This window comes from Aquarana catesbeiana, linkage group LG02 (assembly GCF_042186555.1).
Source record: "Aquarana catesbeiana isolate 2022-GZ linkage group LG02, ASM4218655v1, whole genome shotgun sequence".
Lineage (NCBI taxonomy): Eukaryota > Metazoa > Chordata > Amphibia > Anura > Ranidae > Aquarana > Aquarana catesbeiana.
In genome coordinates this window covers 576941977-576962687 of record NC_133325.1, presented here as the reverse complement: position 1 = coordinate 576962687, position 20711 = coordinate 576941977, and the positions used below count along the sequence as shown (strand labels likewise).

Genomic DNA, 20711 nt, shown 5'->3' with positions numbered 1-20711 from the left:
ATTGCCGGGAGGGCGTCCCTGGACGTCCTCCTGTTTACTTCCGCGATTCGCGCTCCCGCGGGCACGCATCGGGGAATTCTGTGCTGGCCACGTCCCTTTGACACAGCCAGTCATAGATCGCTGTAAATGGCCAATCACAGCGGCCGTTTACAGCGCGATCGTAGCTTCCAATGAGAGATGATCTCATACGTAAACATATGAGATCATCTCTCATTGCCAGCTCTCCCTCCTCACACAGAGACAGCGTGTGAGGAGGGAGAGCTAACAGCTGCAGTGGTGAGTGTCAGGGAAAAGAAAAAAGGAAAATAAAGTGATTACAGTACCTTTCAGTGCCATCTGTCCCCACTAGGGTTGTCCCGATAGCACTTTTTTAGGACCGAGTACAAGTACCGATACTTTTTTTCAAGTACTCGCAGATACCAATTACCGATACTTTTTTTTAAATGTCACGTGACAGTGTTTTTTTTTTGCTATTTTTTTTGGGGGGGGGGGGGGGTGAACGTTGTATGTGTTTTTTTTTTTTTTTTTTTACAATTTTTATTTTTTACAATAATATTTTTTTATTCTTTATTGTTTTTTTTTTTGTTTTGTTTTTTTTAATCAGCCCTTTTGGGGGGCTTTGGTGAGATATCAGGGGTCTTAACAGACCTCTGATATCTCCCCCTTGAGACAGAGAAAGAGACAGAGGATAGAGAATCCCCAGTCCCTTTCTCTGCAGCCTCAGCTGCACTGAGAATGAGTGGAGAGAAGACAGCGGCTTCTCTCCATTCATAAACTGACACATCGTAATCACAGGAGATTACAATGTTTCAGTTATGTGAATGGACAGAGTCAGCTGACTCTATTCATACACAAAGGAAGGAGGAGGGGGATGGAGGAACTGAGGGGGACAACGGAGGGGGACAGATAGATAAGGAGAGAGAGGAACGGAGGGGGACAGATAGATAAGGAGAGAGAGGAACGGAGGGGGACAGATAGATAAGGAGAGAGAGGAACGGAGGGGGACAGATAGATAAGGAGAGAGAGGAACGGAGGGGGACAGATAGATAAGGAGAGAGAGGAACGGAGGGGGACAGATAGATAAGGAGAGAGAGGAACGGAGGGGGACAGATAGATAAGGAGAGAGAGGAACGGAGGGGGACAGATAGATAAGGAGAGAGAGGAACGGAGGGGGACAGATAGATAAGGAGAGAGAGGAACGGAGGGGGACAGATAGATAAGGAGAGAGAGGAACGGAGGGGGACAGATAGATAAGGAGAGAGAGGAACGGAGGGGGACAGATAGATAAGGAGAGAGAGGAACGGAGGGGGACAGATAGATAAGGAGAGAGAGGAACGGAGGGGGACAGATAGATAAGGAGAGAGAGGAACGGAGGGGGACAGATAAGGAGAGAGAGGAACGGAGGGGGACAGATAAGGAGAGAGGAACGGAGGGGGACAGATAAGGACAGAGGAACGGAGGGGGACAGATAAGGACAGAGGAACGGAGGGGGACAGATAAGGACAGAGGAACGGAGGGGACAGCGGAGGGGGACAGAGGAACGGAGGGGGCACAGAGGAGGATGCAGTGACAGTCAGCTGTGAGCGATCACCGATGTATGTCACTAAAGCTGGTGAAAGCCGCTGGGGGAGAATCTTGTAACTCCCCCACGCGCCGATCACAGCTGTCCTCTAGGTATCGGCGGAAGCATCGGGAGCATTTGCCCGAGTACAAGTACTTGGGCAAATGCTCGGTATTGGTGCCGATACCGATACTAGTATCGGTATCGGGACAACCCTAGTCCCCACTGCAACATATAAGTGCCATCTGTCCCCACTGCCATCTGTCCCCACTGCCACATATCAGGGTCACGTGCCATCTGTCATCAGTGCCATGTATCCGTGCCATCTGTCATCAGTGACACGTATTAGTGCCATCTGTCATCAGTGACACGTATTAGTGCCATCTGTCATCAGTGACACGTATTAGTGCCATCTGTCATCAGTGACACGTGGCATTGTCCTGGTGCTCCAGGGCCTTCAAAAGTGTAATAGGTAGTCAACAAGTTAGATGTGTAATTTATGCTCCTTGAACACGTGATGGTGCTCCCTGCATTTTGGGACTCTCTATGTGGCCAGGCTGTGAAAAAATCTCAAACATGTGGTATCGTAATACTCAAGAGGAGTAGCAGAATGTATTTTGGGGTGTTATTTGTGGTATACATATGCCATGTGAGAGAAATAACCTATTACAAGGACAATTTTGTGGGGGGGGGGGGGGATCTTCATTTTGCAAAGAATTGTGGGAAAAAATGACATCAAAAACTTCACCGTGCATCTTACTAAATACCTTGGAATGTCTACTTTCAAAAAAGGGGTCATTTGGGGGGTATTTGTACTTTTCTGACTTGTTCGGGTTGCAAGAAATGAGATAGGCTGTCAGTACATCAGGTGTGATCAATTTTTTATGATTTGCACCACAGCTTGTAGACTCTCTAACTTTCACGCAGACTAAATAATATCCACTAATTTGGGTTATTTTTACCAAAGATATGTAGCAGTATAAATTGTGGTGAAAATTTATGAAGAAAAAATAATAAATTTGCAAAATTTTAAATCACAGAAACTAAGAAAAATTTGTTTTTTTTTTTTAAATTTTCGGTCTTTTTTTTTTATTGATAGCGCAAAAAATAAAAGCTCTAATTTGTATGAAAAAAAAAAAAAGACAAAAAAATTCATTTGGGTACAGTATTACATGACTAAGTAATTGTCATTCAAAGTGTGAGAGCGCTGAAAGCTGAAAATTGGTCTGGTCAGGAGGGGGGGTTTAAATGCCCAGTTGTCAAGTGGTTAAAATTGTTTATATATTTTTATGCCCAGTGTGCATGAGGCCTTTATGATGATGGTAAATAGGACAAAAAAGGGGAGGGTGGATCTCCCAAACGAGAGCACAGAAAGCAATAAAAACCTGACAGGTGTTCTAATCTCTACTTCATTAGTAAAAAAAAAAAAAAAAAAAAAAAGGTTTTACCTTGAGGCCGGGTTCACATTGGTATGACAAAATGGTCCGACGTTGGGAGCTCATGTCACATGACGTGTCCAAATCAACGATTCCCTATGAGAGCCATCTTAACTGGTCCGATACAAGTCGGTCTGACTTTGAAAATGCTCCCTGTACTACTTTGGTCCTACTTCAGCCCATTGATTATCACTGAAGTCGGATCCTTGTCCTAACCATCCAACATGGTGATTACAGCAGCAGTAAAAGGAATTTATGTCACACTGGGAGTGTTTTGAGTCTGTTATAATTGTAATTATATTTATGGAGAGAAAATGGGTTCAGATTCAGAAGCTGAGTTTAGAGGCATTTCAAGCGCCAAACGCTTCTAAACAGGCGTTTTTCATTTTTGGAATTTTTTTTTTTTTTTTTTTTAAATAGTCAAAAATGAAAAACGCCTGTTTAGAAGCGTTTGGCGCTTGAAATGCTTCTAAACTCAGCTTCTGAACCCATTTTTTTTGCGTTCCAACGCAAAAGCCTATAATCTCAACTGCCTATAAATGACTATAAATGACCCTGTGTACATGTACTGATAAGATAACAGAGGATAGTTCAGGAGCAGTTGAAAAAAAATGCCCAACTGCTCCTAAACGTCCGTTTATCAGCAGCAGTGTACATGAGGCCTTAGTTATACCTCAAATGTGGTGGCTGCATTAGTTTCTTTCACCTGATGTGCCAGCCAGTAACATACTTTCTGGCTTAAAGCGGTAGTAAAGTCTCTTTTACAATATAAAATAATGTGCCCCCCTGCAGGTTTAAGCCATAATGCACTGGTATGTACCGCATACTAGTACATTATAACAGACTTGCTTACAAACAGAGTCCTACAGCAATGCGCTGTCAGGGCTCTCCCTGGTCCGCAGCACTTCTATCTTCACCCAGTCTTCGTTCCGGGTTCCACTTGCTTGGCCGGGCCGATGTGACATCACTCCAGCACATGCGCAGTGGAATAACATCACTGCAGCACGCACACTGGGCCGTAAATGTGGTCTGAGCTGCACATGTGCAACTCAGATCACATTACCCATTGACAGGCAAGGGGGACATGTATGACAGAAGAGACCTCTAGGGTCTCTTCTATTATAAAAAGCCTGCTTGTCAGCGGATTTGAACAACTCTGACTTTACTACCACTTTAAGCATGTCTCCACTGTGGATGTACAAAGACACTTTGCTTTGTAAATCTGGGGAGAAAGTGTTAGATTCACTAGCAGATTTAGATGGACTTGGCTAACAATTTAAAAGCTGAATTTTAGCTCACATTTTTAAGCAGTTGCAAATGTTTTTTTCCTTTTGGGTAAAGGTTTTACATAAATAGATTACAAGCTGATTAATGTAGGTACATAAGTTATAAAGTTAAACGTAACCACCTATCTTTTACAGCCAAGGAAGCTGCCCCGTCTTGGCCTCTATTTGATCTGCAGTCATGGTGCTACACATGTGATCAGTTATGACACCAGCCATGACAGTTATTAGTCATTGCATGTTTTAAATGTAACGGTTTTAAAAATCAGTTAAATCAATGGGTTTAGTTCCACTTTAAAATGGATTGTCACCACACTCTTAGCTGCCACTTCCTCTGACACAGTGTGTCAGTTTGTGAATAAAACATGGTACTCGTTTCTTTTTTTGAATAAATAGAAGTCTATACAGACTCCTATCCATTCATATACAGTGCAGCTCAGGCTGCAGGCAAAAGGGACTGTATTCAGTCCCTATCTCGGTTTCAAAAATAAGGCATTAGAGGTCTGTTTAGAAGACCCCGGATGTCTCTCCAAACCCCCCTCCAAAAAGTAAAAAAAAATAAAAATAAATATTTATAATAAAACATAGTAAGGATCAATTTAGACATGAGTCTAAATCTCCCTAGCCTCTGAAGCCTAACCCACATTCGGATTGTGCTCTAGTGGCTGATAGGTGGTGAGGAAGCAATGCAATGCCGTCTTACTGCCTGTTTTAACCCCATTTTATATAAAAATGCGCCACAACCGCATGCATTGCATGAGGCCGCGAGCCGTTTGTGGCGTTTCCCCGTTGACATGAATGTGTAGTGTTCGGCGGATAGCATCACCACAAGTTGGGTCAAGTTTGTCGCAGGAGCAAAGCATCACGGAATCAGCACCCTGTCCACTGCCTATTGCAGCTTGGGGGGGGCCTTTGGCAGGTGGCAAAAATGCACGGTTGAGTTGCATTTTTGATTCTTAGACAAGGTGGCTTTATTCCTTTGATTTTCACCTGGTGATTCAGCCAGTAAGTGTTATTTTTCGTAGGATAATAGTACCGTGACGAACACACGTCGGGACGTACAGGCACCAGAAGGGACATCGGCGAGCTCGCTGCTCGTTTTGTTTTGCACTTACATTCATTTTTAATGTGAGTACTCTGACTACGTTTACTGTTTCTAAAAAAAATGACTTTAAAACTACTACACTATCGAGCACCCCCCTGTTCTCCCTTTTATACTACCGCGTGCCCATCAATGAGGCTTATTGAATCAGTCACGTTTGGCAGAGGGATATTGGCTATATAGGCAGACACACACCAGCAGATCCGGAAAAGTCCGATCAAGAGGTCGCTGGATACCCAGGATCTATAGGGAGCACATCTGTTACCCACAAAGACATATTCACCCACTGTTGCCTTACAGCAGTAAGGTAAGGGGACACCCATATATTACGTCTCACACTGAAGACGGGAAGTCACCATTCATCTGCACTGTATATAAGAGAGCAATCACCAGTTTTTTTAAGCACTGTATTCATCACATATTGCACTGAAGATAAGACGTCATCATTTATCCTGCACTTTATATAAGTAAAAGTGATCACCAATTTGTCAGCACTTTAGCTTGCTTGTTTGCACTGTATACAAAGAAGACTTTGCATGCACACAGCCGTTTATGGATTCCCTGTGATCCTTACTGTTTTTACAGCACTTAAGAAGAAAAGGACATTATATGATATTAGACTTTATTGTATGCCATTGGACGTTCATCAGTAATCATGGATTTTTGCTGTCGATCTGTTACAGAAATCTTTTTTAGCTTAGCATTGGGACTTTTGCACTTTGTCACTTAATCTGTGATTTGTCTACCACATTATATGCACCATTGCATTTTGTATAATTTAAGTATATTTATTACAGCACAGCACTATTTTCTATCTTAAGTGTTATTTTTCAACTTACTTTAATCACTTGCTGCCCAACATACATATATAAATGTCCTGGGCAGCAAGTGGTATACCAAGTTCATAGCTAGATCCTGGTACCTTTTTTTTTTTTGTTTTTAGAGCCCGCATGCAGAGCTCTATAAAAATGATCGGAGCGGCTGTACAGCTGCCTGATGACTTTTACAGTGCTCAGAAGGATCTCCCACTGCCATTTCCAGGCTCTCTTGATCCACTGGGGAGCCCAGGATCGATGTAAACAGATAAGTGAAGATGGAGGCATATCCATTCCCTGATCTCATCTGCAACAAATGAAGCCAGAAGCGAGGAGGATTTTGTCACTTCCAGTTTAAAGCCCGATACACACTAACAGGTTTTTTTCCGTTCAACCCAGCGGGCTGAACGAAAAAAAAAAAAAAAAAAAAAAAACTGAGGAGCATGGGAGGAGATCCTGTACTAACAATCTGATGTTAGTACATCGATCTCCCTGCTGAGGGGACGTCCCCCCTGCTAATTGGATGCCGGTCGGCAGATCTTTTTCGGTCGACAGAAGCCGGACATTTGGCCGGCTTTTGTCAGACCGGCTGCCGTACAAACGGGCTGATACCGGCTGATATTCGGCCCGTGTGTACTTGGCCCGAATTGCTGTCATTCCCAGGCCAGTACAGCCAGTGAAACATCTGATTAAACACGATTTGCATTTGATCAGATGCTTTGAAGGTCAAGGGAAATATCAGGGTTCATTAGGCCCCCAATGTCTTATTAAAAAGAGTATGTCACTTCCCAAAGCTATGAAAAAAATAAATAAATAAATAAAAACACCCCTGTACTCGCACACAAAACGCGCATGCAAGTCCGGCGGCTTTGCACCACACGTGAGGTATAGCCACCATAGTCAGAGCACTCCTGTAAAATCTTTTAAAGAGTCGCCTATGGACAATTTCAGGTACCATAATTTGTTGCCATTTCACAAGCATGCGCAAGTTTTGCTATGTAAGGTTCTAAAAAAAAAAAAAAAAAAAAAAAAAAAAAACAGGAATTATATTGTGTTTCTGTGCACTCAATTTTAATTAAATGTACAGCATGTTCCTTGAAAATTTGCATTTGATAAACGAGTAACATAAAAAGTTGACATTATATTAAAAGGTTATCGGCTAGTATTTCTAGCTGCTAACTTTAATTTTTTTTTTTTTTTTCCTTCTTAAGGCTGGAACTCCGGTTTCAAGCATTCACTAGCAAATGAAGATGAAGGCTCTATTTCTAGGGATGCACCGATATATCAGCTGAAAATAGTGTTATCTGCATTTTGACAAATCGGGGGAAAAAAAAAAAAAAAGTGCCGATAATGGGCACCAAAAAACGCAACACGGGTGCATTTTTAAAGTGATGCATTTTTCATGAGCTTTTCTTGCTCTTTAATGCAAAAGCACTTCAAAAAATATTAAATTAAAAAAAAGTCAAATATAATACATTATGTAAAACACACTCACCAGTCACTTTATTGGGTACACCTGTTCAATTGCTTGGTAACAAAAAGTGCTAATCAGCCAATCACATGGCAGCAACTCAGTGCATTTAGGCATCTAGACATGGTGAAGACAAGTTGCTGAAGTTCAAACCGAGTATCAGAATGGGGAAATAAAAGGGGATTTAAGTGACCTTGAATGTGGCATGGTTGTTGGTGCCAGACGGGCTAGTCTGGGAATTTCAAAAACTGCTGATCTACTGGGATTTTCACGCACAACCATCTTTAGGGTTTACAGAGAATGGTTCGAAAAAGTAAAAATATATAGAGAGCGGAAGTTGCATGGATGAAAATGCCTTGTTGATGTCAGAGAGGAGAATGGGCAGACTGGTTCAAGATGATAAAATGGTAACATTAACTCAAATAACAACTTGTTACAACCAAGGTATGCAGAATACTATCTCTGAACATACAACACATAGAACCTCAAGTCCTGGTTTACATATACGCGATGCGGGAACCAGTGCGATTCCAGTGCGGGTTCCCACATTGCATGTCACCTGCCAGTGGTTCACACTGACAAAACCATCAAAACAGGCACAAGGTATATTGTGGCGGGGGGAAAGAAGGTGGACACGTTTCACACGATTAGTACATGCTTTGTCAAAACCGTATTGAACACAATCACCATACACACATATATACAAAATAGCACATGATTGCACAGGTGTAACGGATGAGGTCCGATGATATCAACCAGCTGTTCCCACTTGAAAAGGAGAGCAAACCATTTCTGGTGCACCCATTCCTCCATGAGATATAAAAACAGCAAAATCTGAAAAAACTGAAACATAATAATAATAATAATAATAATAATAATAATAATAATAAGCATTATATATATATTACAAAGGAGAAAAACAAGATAAGGGTGTGTACATCCTGCTGGAAGCAAAACAGAGCCCACATCCTGGAAATTCTATATAAATTACACTCATGAAAATAATATTTTTTTTCTTTTCCAAAACATTAATAAAAAATAAAAAGGTGAAAAACTACTGTCTCACCGGTGGAAACCTACACACCACTATAGGTGATGGTGAAATTAATGCCTCTTCCATATTCAACACGAAAAAATGTAAATACATATATAATCAAAATGCCTGTATCAAGGATATACCGGTATACAAATAATTACTACATTACATTTTTACGGTTTTACTTTACTGTTCAAAAACTCAAAAGGCAACCTATATAATGTGGAAGAAAGGCAAAAGTCACCGCAAGTTCATATGTGGCATGACAAAAAACAAGAAAACGAAAAAAGCACTATCCTAAATCATAAAAGGGAGTCAAATCCCACTCCAAAAAGTTTAAACCTCCTGGAATCCTCATTTTGAAGGGAAAATATCCAAAAAAAAAAACTTATCTTTTTACAGAGACTTCTAAAGTTGTCTTCACCTCTCCTGCGGGTGACAACCCTTTCAATTCCTTGTATTTGTAATAAGATGGTGTCACCTCCATGAAGCTCATTAAAATGCCTAGCAACACTAGTACCGTGTTCTTTCTCTGTGTCATAGACATGATCGTGTAGGCGATCTCGTAGCCTAGTAGTGCTACCAACATATTGGATCGCACACTTTTTACAAGTAATCAAATAGACCACATTTCTAGTGTTGCAATTATTGAAGCTCTTGAATTTAAAAGATCTACCATTCGATATGGAGCGAAATTAATCACTTTTTATGACCCGAGAACAGCATGAATAACGGTCAGCACCGCGCTTATACGTACCCACAAAATCTAGCCACGTTCTGGTTTGTTTATTGCTACTGAACTCACTAGGAGACAGGGAATTTGCCAATGTCAGTGCCCGCCGGGAGACAGATTTTATCCCCCCCAGACAAAATCTTGGCATATCATTCATCTTCATACAGAATGGGCACAGATCGTTCCACTATTTTTCTAATTTTATTATATTCCAAACTGTATGAAGTTGAAAACATAGGAGTTTTACTAGATGTAGATTCTCGTTTTTTTGTCCCGTAGCAACTTCTCCCTAGGGGTATGTTCTGCCATCTCAATTGCCCCATTTACAATGCTGGGCTGATAGCCCCCATCAAGGAACCTAGAGCGCATCCTATCTTTCTCCTGTTGGAAATCTCCCTCCTCACTGCAGATCCTGCGCACCCTAAGAAATTGACCGACTGGTATACCGCGTGTCACATGGCCTGGGTGCCCAGAGTCCACACCTAGGAGGGTGTTCCCGGAGAGGTTTTTCCTGTACAAGCCTGATACAATACAACCCTCCCTGCTTGACAAAACTACATCCAAAAAGGGAATGGATGTGTTGCTCATATGCCCCGTAAAGTTAAGGCTTAAATCATTATTATTCAAAAACAGCAGAAAATCATCTAATGTACCTACAGATTCAGAGCAAATGAACAGATAATCAATGAAGCGACGGAAAAAAACAAAAATTTTGGAAAATATTGAAAGGGATTATTATCCCCAAAGTTGCATACCCTCTACCACCAACCCATATACAAGTTGGCAATAGAGTGTGAAAACCAGGCTCCCATGGCTGCTCTGCATCTCTGAAGATAAAAAGAACCATTGAATGAAAAATAATTATGTGTCAACAAATACTCAAGAATGTATTCTCTGTGTATAGGAAAGTATCCACTGTGACGATCCAAAAAGTACTCCACTGCACGCACACCAAGAGTATGCGGTATGGAGGAGTACAGACTGGACACATCACAGGTAATCACTATATCCTCCCACCTCATTCGATCACAAATTCAAAAGGTGTTTGGTGTCCCTTAAATAGCTGGTCAATCTTATCTAATGGCTGTAACTGGCAATTAAGGATGAGCTCAGGCGTGCTTTCGCAACTAGCATGTGCAGATCCCGCCAGGAAGTCGGCACTGTACAGCGCTAATCGCAGGCAGTGAGACATTTTCCTGATGCGTGGCTGCAGAGATCGAGGAATGTCTCACTGCCTGCGATTAGCGATGTGCAGTGCCGACTTCCTGGCAGGCTCTGCACATGCTAGTTACGAACACACCTGAGCTCATCCTTACTGGCAATCAACCCAAAGACCAAAATTTTCATTCAAAGAACCTATTCCAGCCTCTATAAGCCACCCAATTAAGGGAGTTAACCATTTATGGGTTTTTGGGAGATGATGGAATATGGGGGTAATGGTGAAGTCAGGAACCATAATCTCACCCTCTTTCACAGAGACAACACCTAGACGAACCCCTTTTTGAACTAAATCACTCAATGTGTTAAATTGGACAGCGATTCCCTTTTAAAAACGACAACTGCCAAATGGCTTACTCATAGTACACAGAAGCATCCTGTACCACTACCAAGTCACCTTTATCAGAATTCTTGATGACTATAGAAGCGTCTTGACCTAGAGCCTTCAGTGCATCCCGCTCATCAGCAGTAAGATTATCATTGTAAATGAAACCATTATTAAGAGTATGGAATGTAAGCCTAGTGAGCTCTTTTTCAACACTCTTCCGAAATAAATCCAAAGGTTTACCCCTTGAATTCACAGGGTAGAAGTCCGACCGCGTCCTGAACGAAGTCACCACGGGGGAAGTGTATGACTCATACTGGACGCTGGCAGGCTCCCCCCTGCAAATCCTCCAGATCCTGCACCTCACATAAATCTGAAAAGCCCATACTCACAGACAACTCAGATCTATGAGATTCAAGTGCGTCATCTAGAAGTTCGTGCTCATTATCCTTAAAATAGTGTTTCCCAAGTGTCAACTTGCGTGCAAACTTATTCACATCCAGAACAGATTCAAATACAGTTGTTCTCATAGGTTTACCTATCCTGGCAGAATTTATGATTTCTTGGCCATTTCTCAGAGAATATGAATAACACAAAAACATTTTTTACTCATGGTTAGTGTTTGGCTGAAGCCATTTATTATCAATCAACTATGTTTACTCTTTTTAAATCCTAACTGCAACAGAAACTACCCAAATGACCCTGATCAAAAGTTTACATACCCTGGTGATTTTGGCCTGATAACATGCACACAAGTTGACACAAAGGCCAGGTTCACACTGGTGCGACACGACACTCGTCCTACTTTGGATCCGACTTTGCCCTGCGACTTGAAGTCAGAGATGCGTCCGACGTCAATGAACAGGGATCTGACTTGGATCCCCGCCAATACCAGGCACTGTGTTTGGTATGAATCTTGAGGGGGTCATTTAGGTAGTTTCTGTTGTCATTATGATTTAAAAAGAAGAGTAAACACATTTAGATTAATAAAATGAAAATAAATCACCATGAGCGAAAGAAAAATTTTGGTGTTATTCATATTCTCTGAAAAGTGGCCAATAAATCACAAATTCTGCCAGGGTATGTAAACTTATAAGCACAACTGTAGATTAAAGTGCTATGCCAAGATTTTGCCTGGGGGGGGGATAAAAATCGGTCTCACGGCGGGCACTGACATTGGCAAATTCCCTGTCTCCTAGTGAGTTCAGTAGCAATAAACAAACCAGAACGTGGCTAGATTTTGTGAGTACGTATAAGTGCGGTGCTGACCGTTGTTTATGCTGTTCTCAGGTCATAAAAAGTGATCAATTTCGCTCCACAGTGAATGGTAGATCTTTTAAAATCAAGAGCTTCAATAATCGCAACACTAGAAACGTGGTCTATTTGATCACTTGTAACAAGTGTGCGATCCAATATGTTGGTCGCACTACTAGAAGGCTACAAGATCATGTCTATGACACAGAGAAAGAACACGGTACTAGTGTTGCTAGGCATTTTAATGAGCTTCATGGAGGTGACACCACCTTATTACAAATGCAAGGAATTGAAAGGGTTGTCACCCGCAAGAGAGGTGAAGACAACTTTAGAAGTCTCTGTAAAAAGAGAAGTTTTTTGGATAATTTTCCCTTCAAAATGAGGATTCCAGTTTAAACTTTGGAGTGGGATTTGACTCACTTTTATGGTTAGTATAGTGCTTTTTCGATTTCTTGTTTTTTGTCATACCACATATGAACTTGTGGTGATTTTTGCCTTTCTTCCACATTATATATGTTGCCTTTTGAGTTTTTGGACAGTAAAGTAAAACAGTAAAAAAGGTAAATGTAGTAATTGCTGTATATATCCTTGATATAGGGATTTTGATTATATATGTATATACATTTTTTTCACTGTTTTGAATATGGAAGAGACATTGTTTTCACCATCACCTGTAGTGGTGTGTAGGTTTCCACAGGTGAGATGCAGTTGTTTTTCACCTTTATTTTTTTATGTCTTGGAAAAGAAAATTATTATTTGCATGAGTGTAAATATATAGAATGTCCAAGATGTGGTCTCCGTTTTGCTTTTTTTGTACACACCCTTATCTCGTTTTTCTCCTTTGTAATATATAAGGCATATTTTTATTATTATGTTTCAGTTTTTCAGACTTTGCTGTGTATATTTATCTCATGGAGGAATGGGTGTACCAGAAATGGTTTGCTCTACTTTTCAACTGGGAACAGCCGATTGATATCATCGGACCTCATCAGTTACACCTGTGCAATCATGTGATATTTTGTATACATGTGTGTATGGTAATTGTGCCCAATACAGCTTTGACAAAGCACCTACTAAACGTATGAAAACGCGTCAACCTCCCCCCATATGCATTATATGGGTGTGCAGCCATCCAACTTCTTTTTTCACATATCAATGCAAAGTTATTAACACCCCCAGATCGGTTCACAGATTGCAGTGCAAACTGCCAAATGGTGCAGGAATCAAATCACATAGGTGTGAACATCCATGCATTTAGATTCCAGTGCAGACCAAAAAAAAAAAAAAGTCCTGCACCATTACCATCGCATGTGATCTGTACAGCAGTGTGGTGCGAATTACATGCGATGTCCAACATCGCACCAGTGTGAACGCAACCGGAAGCAGAAGGGCTACAGCAGCAGAAGACCACACTGGATGCCATTCCTGTCAATTGAGGCTATAAGTCGCACAGGGTCACCAAAATTGGACAATAGAAGATTAGAAAAACGTTGCCTGGTCTGACAAGTCTCAAATTCAGCGGCGACATTCAGATGGTAGGGTCAAAATTTGGCGTAAACGACATGAAAGCATGAATCCTCCTGCCTTGTATTAATGATTCAGGCTGGTGGTGATGGTGTAATCATGTGGGGGATATTTTCTTGGCACACTTTGGGCCCCTTAGTACCAATTGAGCATTGTTTAACCCTTTCATGACTAAGCCTATTTTTGAAATTTGGTGTTTACAAGTTAAAATCCGTATTTTTTGCTAGAAAATTACTTAGAGTTCCCAAACATTATATAAATTTTTTTAGCAGAGAATCTAGAGAATAAAATGGCGATTGTTGCAATATTTTTTATCACACGGTATTTGTGCAGCGGTGTTTTAAACGCAAATTTTTGGAAAAGGGACACTTTCATGAATTTTAAAAAATCCAAACAGTAAAGTTTTTGTATAATGTGAAAGATGATGTTACGCTGAGTAAATAGATACCAAACATGTCACCCTTTATAATTGCACGCACTCGTGGAATGGCGACAAACTACGGTACCTATGAATTTCCATAGGCGACGCTTTAAAAATTTTTTACGGTTACCAGGTTTGAGCTACAGAGGAGGTCTAGTGCTAGAATTATTGCTCTCGCTCTGACGATCGCGGCAATACCTTACATGTGTGGTTTGAACACCGTTTACATATGCGGGCGCGACTTCCGTATGTGTTTTCTTCGCTGCGCGTTTTTTTATTTATTTTTTTTTTTTTTTTTTTTTACTTTAAAATTGTGTTTAAAAAAATTTTTTTTTTATTTTTTTTTTACTTTTATTGCTGTCACAAGGAATGTAAATATCCCTTGTGACAGTAATAGGTGGTGACAGGTACTCTTTATGGAGGGATGGGGGGTCTAAAAGACCCCCCATCCCTCCTTTACACTTCAAAGTATTCAGATCGCCGAAAACGGCGATTCTGAATACTGTGTGCTTTTTTAAATTCGGCGCCATTGGCAATTGGCAGCCGAGTAAACGGGAAGTGACGTCATGACGTTGCTTCCGCGTTTACAACGAGAAGGCTGGAACGAAGCTGCTCACAGCTTCGTTCCAGCCCGCCCCCAGCCGCCGAAGATTCCCGATTGGACACCGGGCCTCCCGATCGCACGGGAGGCCCGGTAACAGCGGCGGGAGGCAGCGGGAAGGGGGGGGGTGTCCCCTCCCGCTCCTCCGGTATAACAACCGAGCGGCTTTTAGCTGCATCGGTTGTTATACACGGGTAGCCGATTGCCCGCTGGAAACAACGGTACCGGGATGATGCCTGCAGCTGCAGGCATCATCCTGGTATAACCACGGAAAGCCGAGTACGCATATGTGCGTACGGTCGGCGGGAAGGGGTTAAACTCCACAGCCTTCCTGAGTATTGTTGCTGACCATGTCCATCCCTTTATAACTACAGTATACCCATCTTCTGATGGCTACTTCCAGCAGGATAATACACAAAGCTCAAATCATCTCACCACTGGTTTCTTGAACATAACGATGAGGTCACTGTACTCCAATGGCCTCCACAGTCACCAGATCTCAATCCAATAGAGCACCTTTGGGATGTGGTGAAAAAAGAAATTTGCATCATTGACGTGCAGCCGACAAATGTGCAGCAACAGCGTGATGCTATCATGTCAATATGAGCCAAAATTTCTGAGGAATTTTTCCAACACCTTCCTGAATCTATGCAATGAAGAATTGAGGCAGTTGTGAAGGCAAAAGGGGGGCCAACCCGGTACTAGCAAGGTGTACCTAATAAAGTGGCTGGTGAATGGATACCATTCAAGACTCAGACAAGGCAACATTTTTCAAATCTTCTATTGTCCAATTTTGATTAGCTGGTGCAAATTGTAGCCTCAGTTTCCTGTTCTGAGCTGACAGGAATGGCACCCGGTGTGGACTTCTGCTGCTGTAGCCCATCTGTTTCAAGGTTCAATGTGTTGTGCTTTCAGAGATGGTATTCTGCATATTTTGGTTGTAAGAAGTGGTTATTTGAGCTACTGTTGCCTTTCTATCATCTCCAACCAATCTGCCCATTCTCCTCTGACCTCAACAAGGCATTTTCGTCCACACAACTGCCGCTCAGTGGATATTTTCCCTTTTTTGGACCATTCTCTGTAAACCCTAGAGACGGTGCGTGAAAATCCCAGTATATCAGCAGTTTCTGAAATACTCAGACTAGCCCACCCAGCACCAACAACCATGCCACGTTCAAAGTCACCTAAATCTTTCCCATTCTGATGCTTGGTTTAAACTTCAGCAAGTTCTCTTCACCACGTCTAGATGCCTAAATGCATTGAGTTTCTGCCATGTGATTGGCTGATTGTAATTGCTTGGTAACACAAATTGCTAAACAGGTGTACCTAATAAAATGGCCAGTGAGTGTATATTTTTTTTAAAAGCTGTCCATTTCAGTTCCGGTTTTCGGCCAAGTGCATCCTGAATTTTCGGTTTTGGTCCAGAATTTTAATTTCCGTGCATCACTATCCATTTGTCCTGAACAAATCAGGGTATAATTCACGAACTACAATTCCCATCATGCCTAGCCATGTCTGTAAATGTCAGAGTTTTACAATGCCTCATGGGATGTGTAGTTCCACAACAGCTGGAGAGCCGTAGTTTGAAGATGCCTGACCTATATATATTGAGTAGTTGCAATGAAATGTAGAGTTTTACTATCACATTCCTAAGGTGCAAAACTGCAAATGTTAAGGTTTGTTTTACCTACTGTTATGGAGGGGTTACAATGACACCAAACAAGGTGACATCTTTTATTTACACTGAAATTAGGTACTTGTCTTTATCTCACAAGATTACAATGCCAATTGTTTTCTCATTGTAGTACACCACAATCTCACAACACTGGCTTTGCACAGCTGTGCAGTGACATAGTAAACAAGGCTATATTAAAAAACACAATAGGTTTTCCACGTTATTTTAACAAATGTTAAAGTGTATCAAAAACTAAAATCATGATTTTACAGAGTATGGAATGGTCCAAGTCCCCGTTATTTATCTCTTTGCTTCCTGGATGCTGTTGGAGAGGTTCTATTTACATAACAGGAACTGAGAGAAATCTCAGGGTGGAAATTCCCTCTAAGACAGTTGTCAACAGAACAGGTGTTCCCCTCTATTACTGGTTCAGTGATGGCTGTAACAATGGATTTCACAATAATTACCAGGATAATCAGGGCTCATTCACACAGATGTGATAAAATACACCTATCAATTCTAGACCTGGGTGCCAAAAGCTAGCAGCAAGATCCTGCATAAAGTATGCTCAATACAGTGTACATATGTAAACATTTCCATAGTGCGCCCCAACTGGCTACACATTGTTGGGGGCCAGTAGTGTACATCCGCACTGTACTCATGTAAACATTAGCACAAACATTTACATGCGTACATCAGAAGTTATGCAAATATGATCTTCCTGGAACTCAGGTTTTGGGCATTTTTTTTTGTCCCTAAAAGCTGTTTTAAAGAATACCGGTGAATCCTAGAATGTGCATCGGCACATTGACTAACATAGGACTGCGCTCAAAAGGTGTAAAAAAACCTAAGCCCCTGTTCACACCTGGGCGTTTGCGATCATGGGCAGAATTGCGGCGTTTGTGCCCACAATTCCAAAACGCTCTGCAGAATGGCAGAACCACACCCGCGTTTAGGTGGCATTGAAAATGAATGGCACCTGAAAAAGCATGGTGTGATTTGTCAGTTTTGCAGAGCGTTTTGGAATTGCGCTGATCTGCCTGCGATCGATAACACCCAACTGCAAACAGGACCTTAAAAAGGTGAGTCTACCTAGTGGGTACCCAGCCAGCAATAAAAATGACATAGGGTTCTTAGGCCCCATTCACACCTGGGCGATTCTGTCCGTGATTTCAAAACTGACAAAATCGCACCACGCTTGTTCAGGTACAGTTCATTTTCAATGGCACCTAAACATGAGTGCAGTTCTTGCACAATAAAGCACGCTGCAATCATAGCAAACCGTATCACAGAAAGCTTGTTGCCCAAAAAAAGCTCCTACTTCTTTTTTGAGCGACAAGCTTTGCAAAAATGCACCCTCGTGTAAGCGCCATTGAACGTGAACAAACAAGTGTGGTGCAATTTTCAGTTTTGCAGAGCAATCTGGAATCGCTGCGATTCTGCCAGTGATCGCAAACACCCAAGTGTTAATGTGTAAAGTGTTTGGTTAATTTTTTTTTTTTGCAGAAGGGACACAATATAGGGGATTTACAAAAGCAGATCTACATTATAAGATTGTGTGAATAGTCACTTCGTGTTAAATTCATTTCACCCGCACATGACTGGGTATTCAAAGTGAACAGGAATTTCCCTTTTTTTTTACATGATTGGATAACCCAACTATATCTCTTCTGTAATAAAAGTTCATACCTTCCCTCCTGCAAATATCTTAATGTGCATGTCCAGCTCGGAATACTCTCTCTGTGTGCTCTGGTGCCAGGATGAATTATCATGCATGCATGGGAGTTATGTGAATCTGGGCTGACCAATTAGGATGGCTAAAGATGTTGAACCCAGAAGACTGGGCATTAGCAAAAAGGAGTTTGCTGGCATTAGAGCACTGAAAGGTAGGAAAGCATAGGCAGCTTTAGGCTGGGTACACATGGGCTGAAAACGGCAAAAACATGACTTTTGCCTCATGTGTACAGCTCCCTGTCTGACATAAGCCGGGCTCACGACCAGCTTCCGTCCAACAAGCATGCTGGAAAACCAGCATCCAATCAGCGCTCACAGCCAATGGCTGCAAGTGGTGATCAATGTGTTCTGGTAGGGGGACAGTACATGTGTTAGTACGGTGATCTGTACGTTTTTTTTTTTTTTTTGTTCAGCCCTCTGGGTTGAGCGAAAAAAAAAAAAAAAAACAAAAACACCTTAGTGTGTACCCAGCTTTAGTTTCAGTTTAAATAAATGCTTAGGCTACATTCACACTAGGGATTTAGGCCCATGTGTGTCACATCCTGGTGTTTTAAAACAATGTTTCTCAACTCTAGCCCTCAATAGGTCATGTTTTCAGACTTTCCATTATTTTGCACAGGTGATTTGATCAGTTTCACTGCCTTAGTAATTACCACAGCCGTCTGAAGGAAATCCCAAAAACATGACATGTTGGGGGTACTTAAGGACTGGAGTTGAGAAACACTGTTTTAGGGCATCTGGGAGGTACAGGTGCAGACCCCCCCCCACTGCCAAAAATTTGACAGGCTGACATATGTGGCAGCTGGATGCTATACTGAGTGTAGTGGACATATGCTGGAGTACAGCCACTGCGCACTTCAGCCTGTTATTGATTTTGACAGGCTGCCAATGGCTGACAGTGGGGTAGACTCTGTACCTGTGCCTCCCAGGCACCCACAAATATTAAGATGTAATGCACATAGGCCCAAGCGCTAGTGTGCATTAGACCTTATGACTCAAACAGGTATAGGTATAAAAAGGGAAAACTTTTGTGTATCTGCATGCAGGCAGTCCCCTCCAAGTCTATTGGAACACAGCAGCTGAATGGACACAGCCACTGGCCCCTGATTTGACAGCTGTGAAGGTCCGAGCGCATGTCCACCAAACGCATACTGCATTTGGAGACACGCTCCCTACACGGCTGTCAAATTGGGACCAGCTGCTGCATCCCAATATACGTAAAGAGGTCTGCCTATGTACGAAACCACCTGTGCATCCCGTGCGGGTGAAGACAGCCTTTATACATGGATGTACCCATAAGCACACCTGTTTGAATGAGGCCCAAGACTAGGTTAACAATTTTGCAGGTGTAAATTTTATGCATTGCCGCACCCACATGCAGCTGCACGCAAAGACGTGGTGCTTTAGAGAAAACGCGTGGGGGGGGGGTGACAACAACCAAATGGCACCCCCACGCAATGAAAAACAGGATGTGGTTACCCGCCCACAGGCACCAAAGCAACAAGCAGTTTCTGTGCGTCCGCATTAAAAAAAAAAAAAAAAAAGGAAGATGCAGGAAAACGCAGACACTGCAGCCCTTTCAAATGAAGGGGCTGCTGTGCCCAAGAAAACATGGCACACAGAACCACACGAATGTGAACCTAGCCTTTAGATCAGCTTTCACTACAATCCCTTGGTATAACAGTAGGCATGACCTTACCAGGGCACACAGCTGCTCCACAGCCTCCAGTATGACCTCCTGATGACCAATGCTCTTCACCCCCAAAGTATCAAGGCGTTGGGGGGATAGATCCAGCAGGTCCTGTCCTGTTATGTCCCATTCTTTAAATGGGTAGTGCTGTATTGAGGGGTCCAGACCTGGAAAGGACACATATGGCATTAATCAATCAGTGATGGGGCCTTTTACCTGAAGCACTCCCATTAGACTACCACCTACTGCCCAGGTGGTGTAAAGTCAGTGCCTTGTACCCTATAGAGCCAGCAGTCACCTCACCCTCCTACACACAGCTCTCCCCCTCAGAGTTCACAGTCTCCCCCTGGTTCAGGCAATGTACAGCCCGCACTCACCTTGTAGATAAGCCCTCACAGCGCCCGGACTCCAAGAACAGATAAGTTCCATTGCTGCACTTCCTGGAGGCCCACCCTAGTGACGTCATCCAGGTGAGTTTCTGCATTCCGTCTAGTAGTGCTAAGATTGGCTTTCGCTCTACGGGAGGAGGAGCTTGCAGGCCCCGCCCCTCCCCACCGGTCTATCAGTCCTATGTACGCACAGGGGCTTCTCCTGCAACATGATCAATACGTGTTTATTAGCATCGCTCACTTCACCAAACTGCAGCCACACACACAGCTCTTCCTAGTTTTGGGTGTAGGAAAACATAACAAGGAGTATTAACCACTTCCCATCCGGACCAATTCTGCCACTTTGCTCCTACATGTAAAAATGATCATTTTTCATTTCTAGAATATTATTAGACCCTAAGTAATAAAATGGTGGTCGCTGCAACTTTTTATGTCACATGGTA

At 42.3% G+C, this 20711-nt stretch overlaps 1 protein-coding gene across 1 annotated transcript in view; it reads right to left on the bottom strand.

Annotated features, from left to right (window-relative positions):
- The window catches only part of CNKSR1 (connector enhancer of kinase suppressor of Ras 1), a 144344-nt gene extending 123956 nt beyond the window's left edge, over positions 1-20388 (bottom strand). Inside the window, exons 1-2 of the mRNA XM_073616135.1 lie at positions 20257-20388; positions 19889-20046 (exon numbers count right to left, since the gene is read on the bottom strand). Coding sequence (XP_073472236.1) covers positions 19889-20046; positions 20257-20308 — 210 coding nt within the window. The 5' untranslated portion in view covers positions 20309-20388. The remainder of the gene's footprint in view (positions 1-19888; positions 20047-20256) is intronic.
- Positions 20389-20711: the final 323 nt, after the last annotated feature.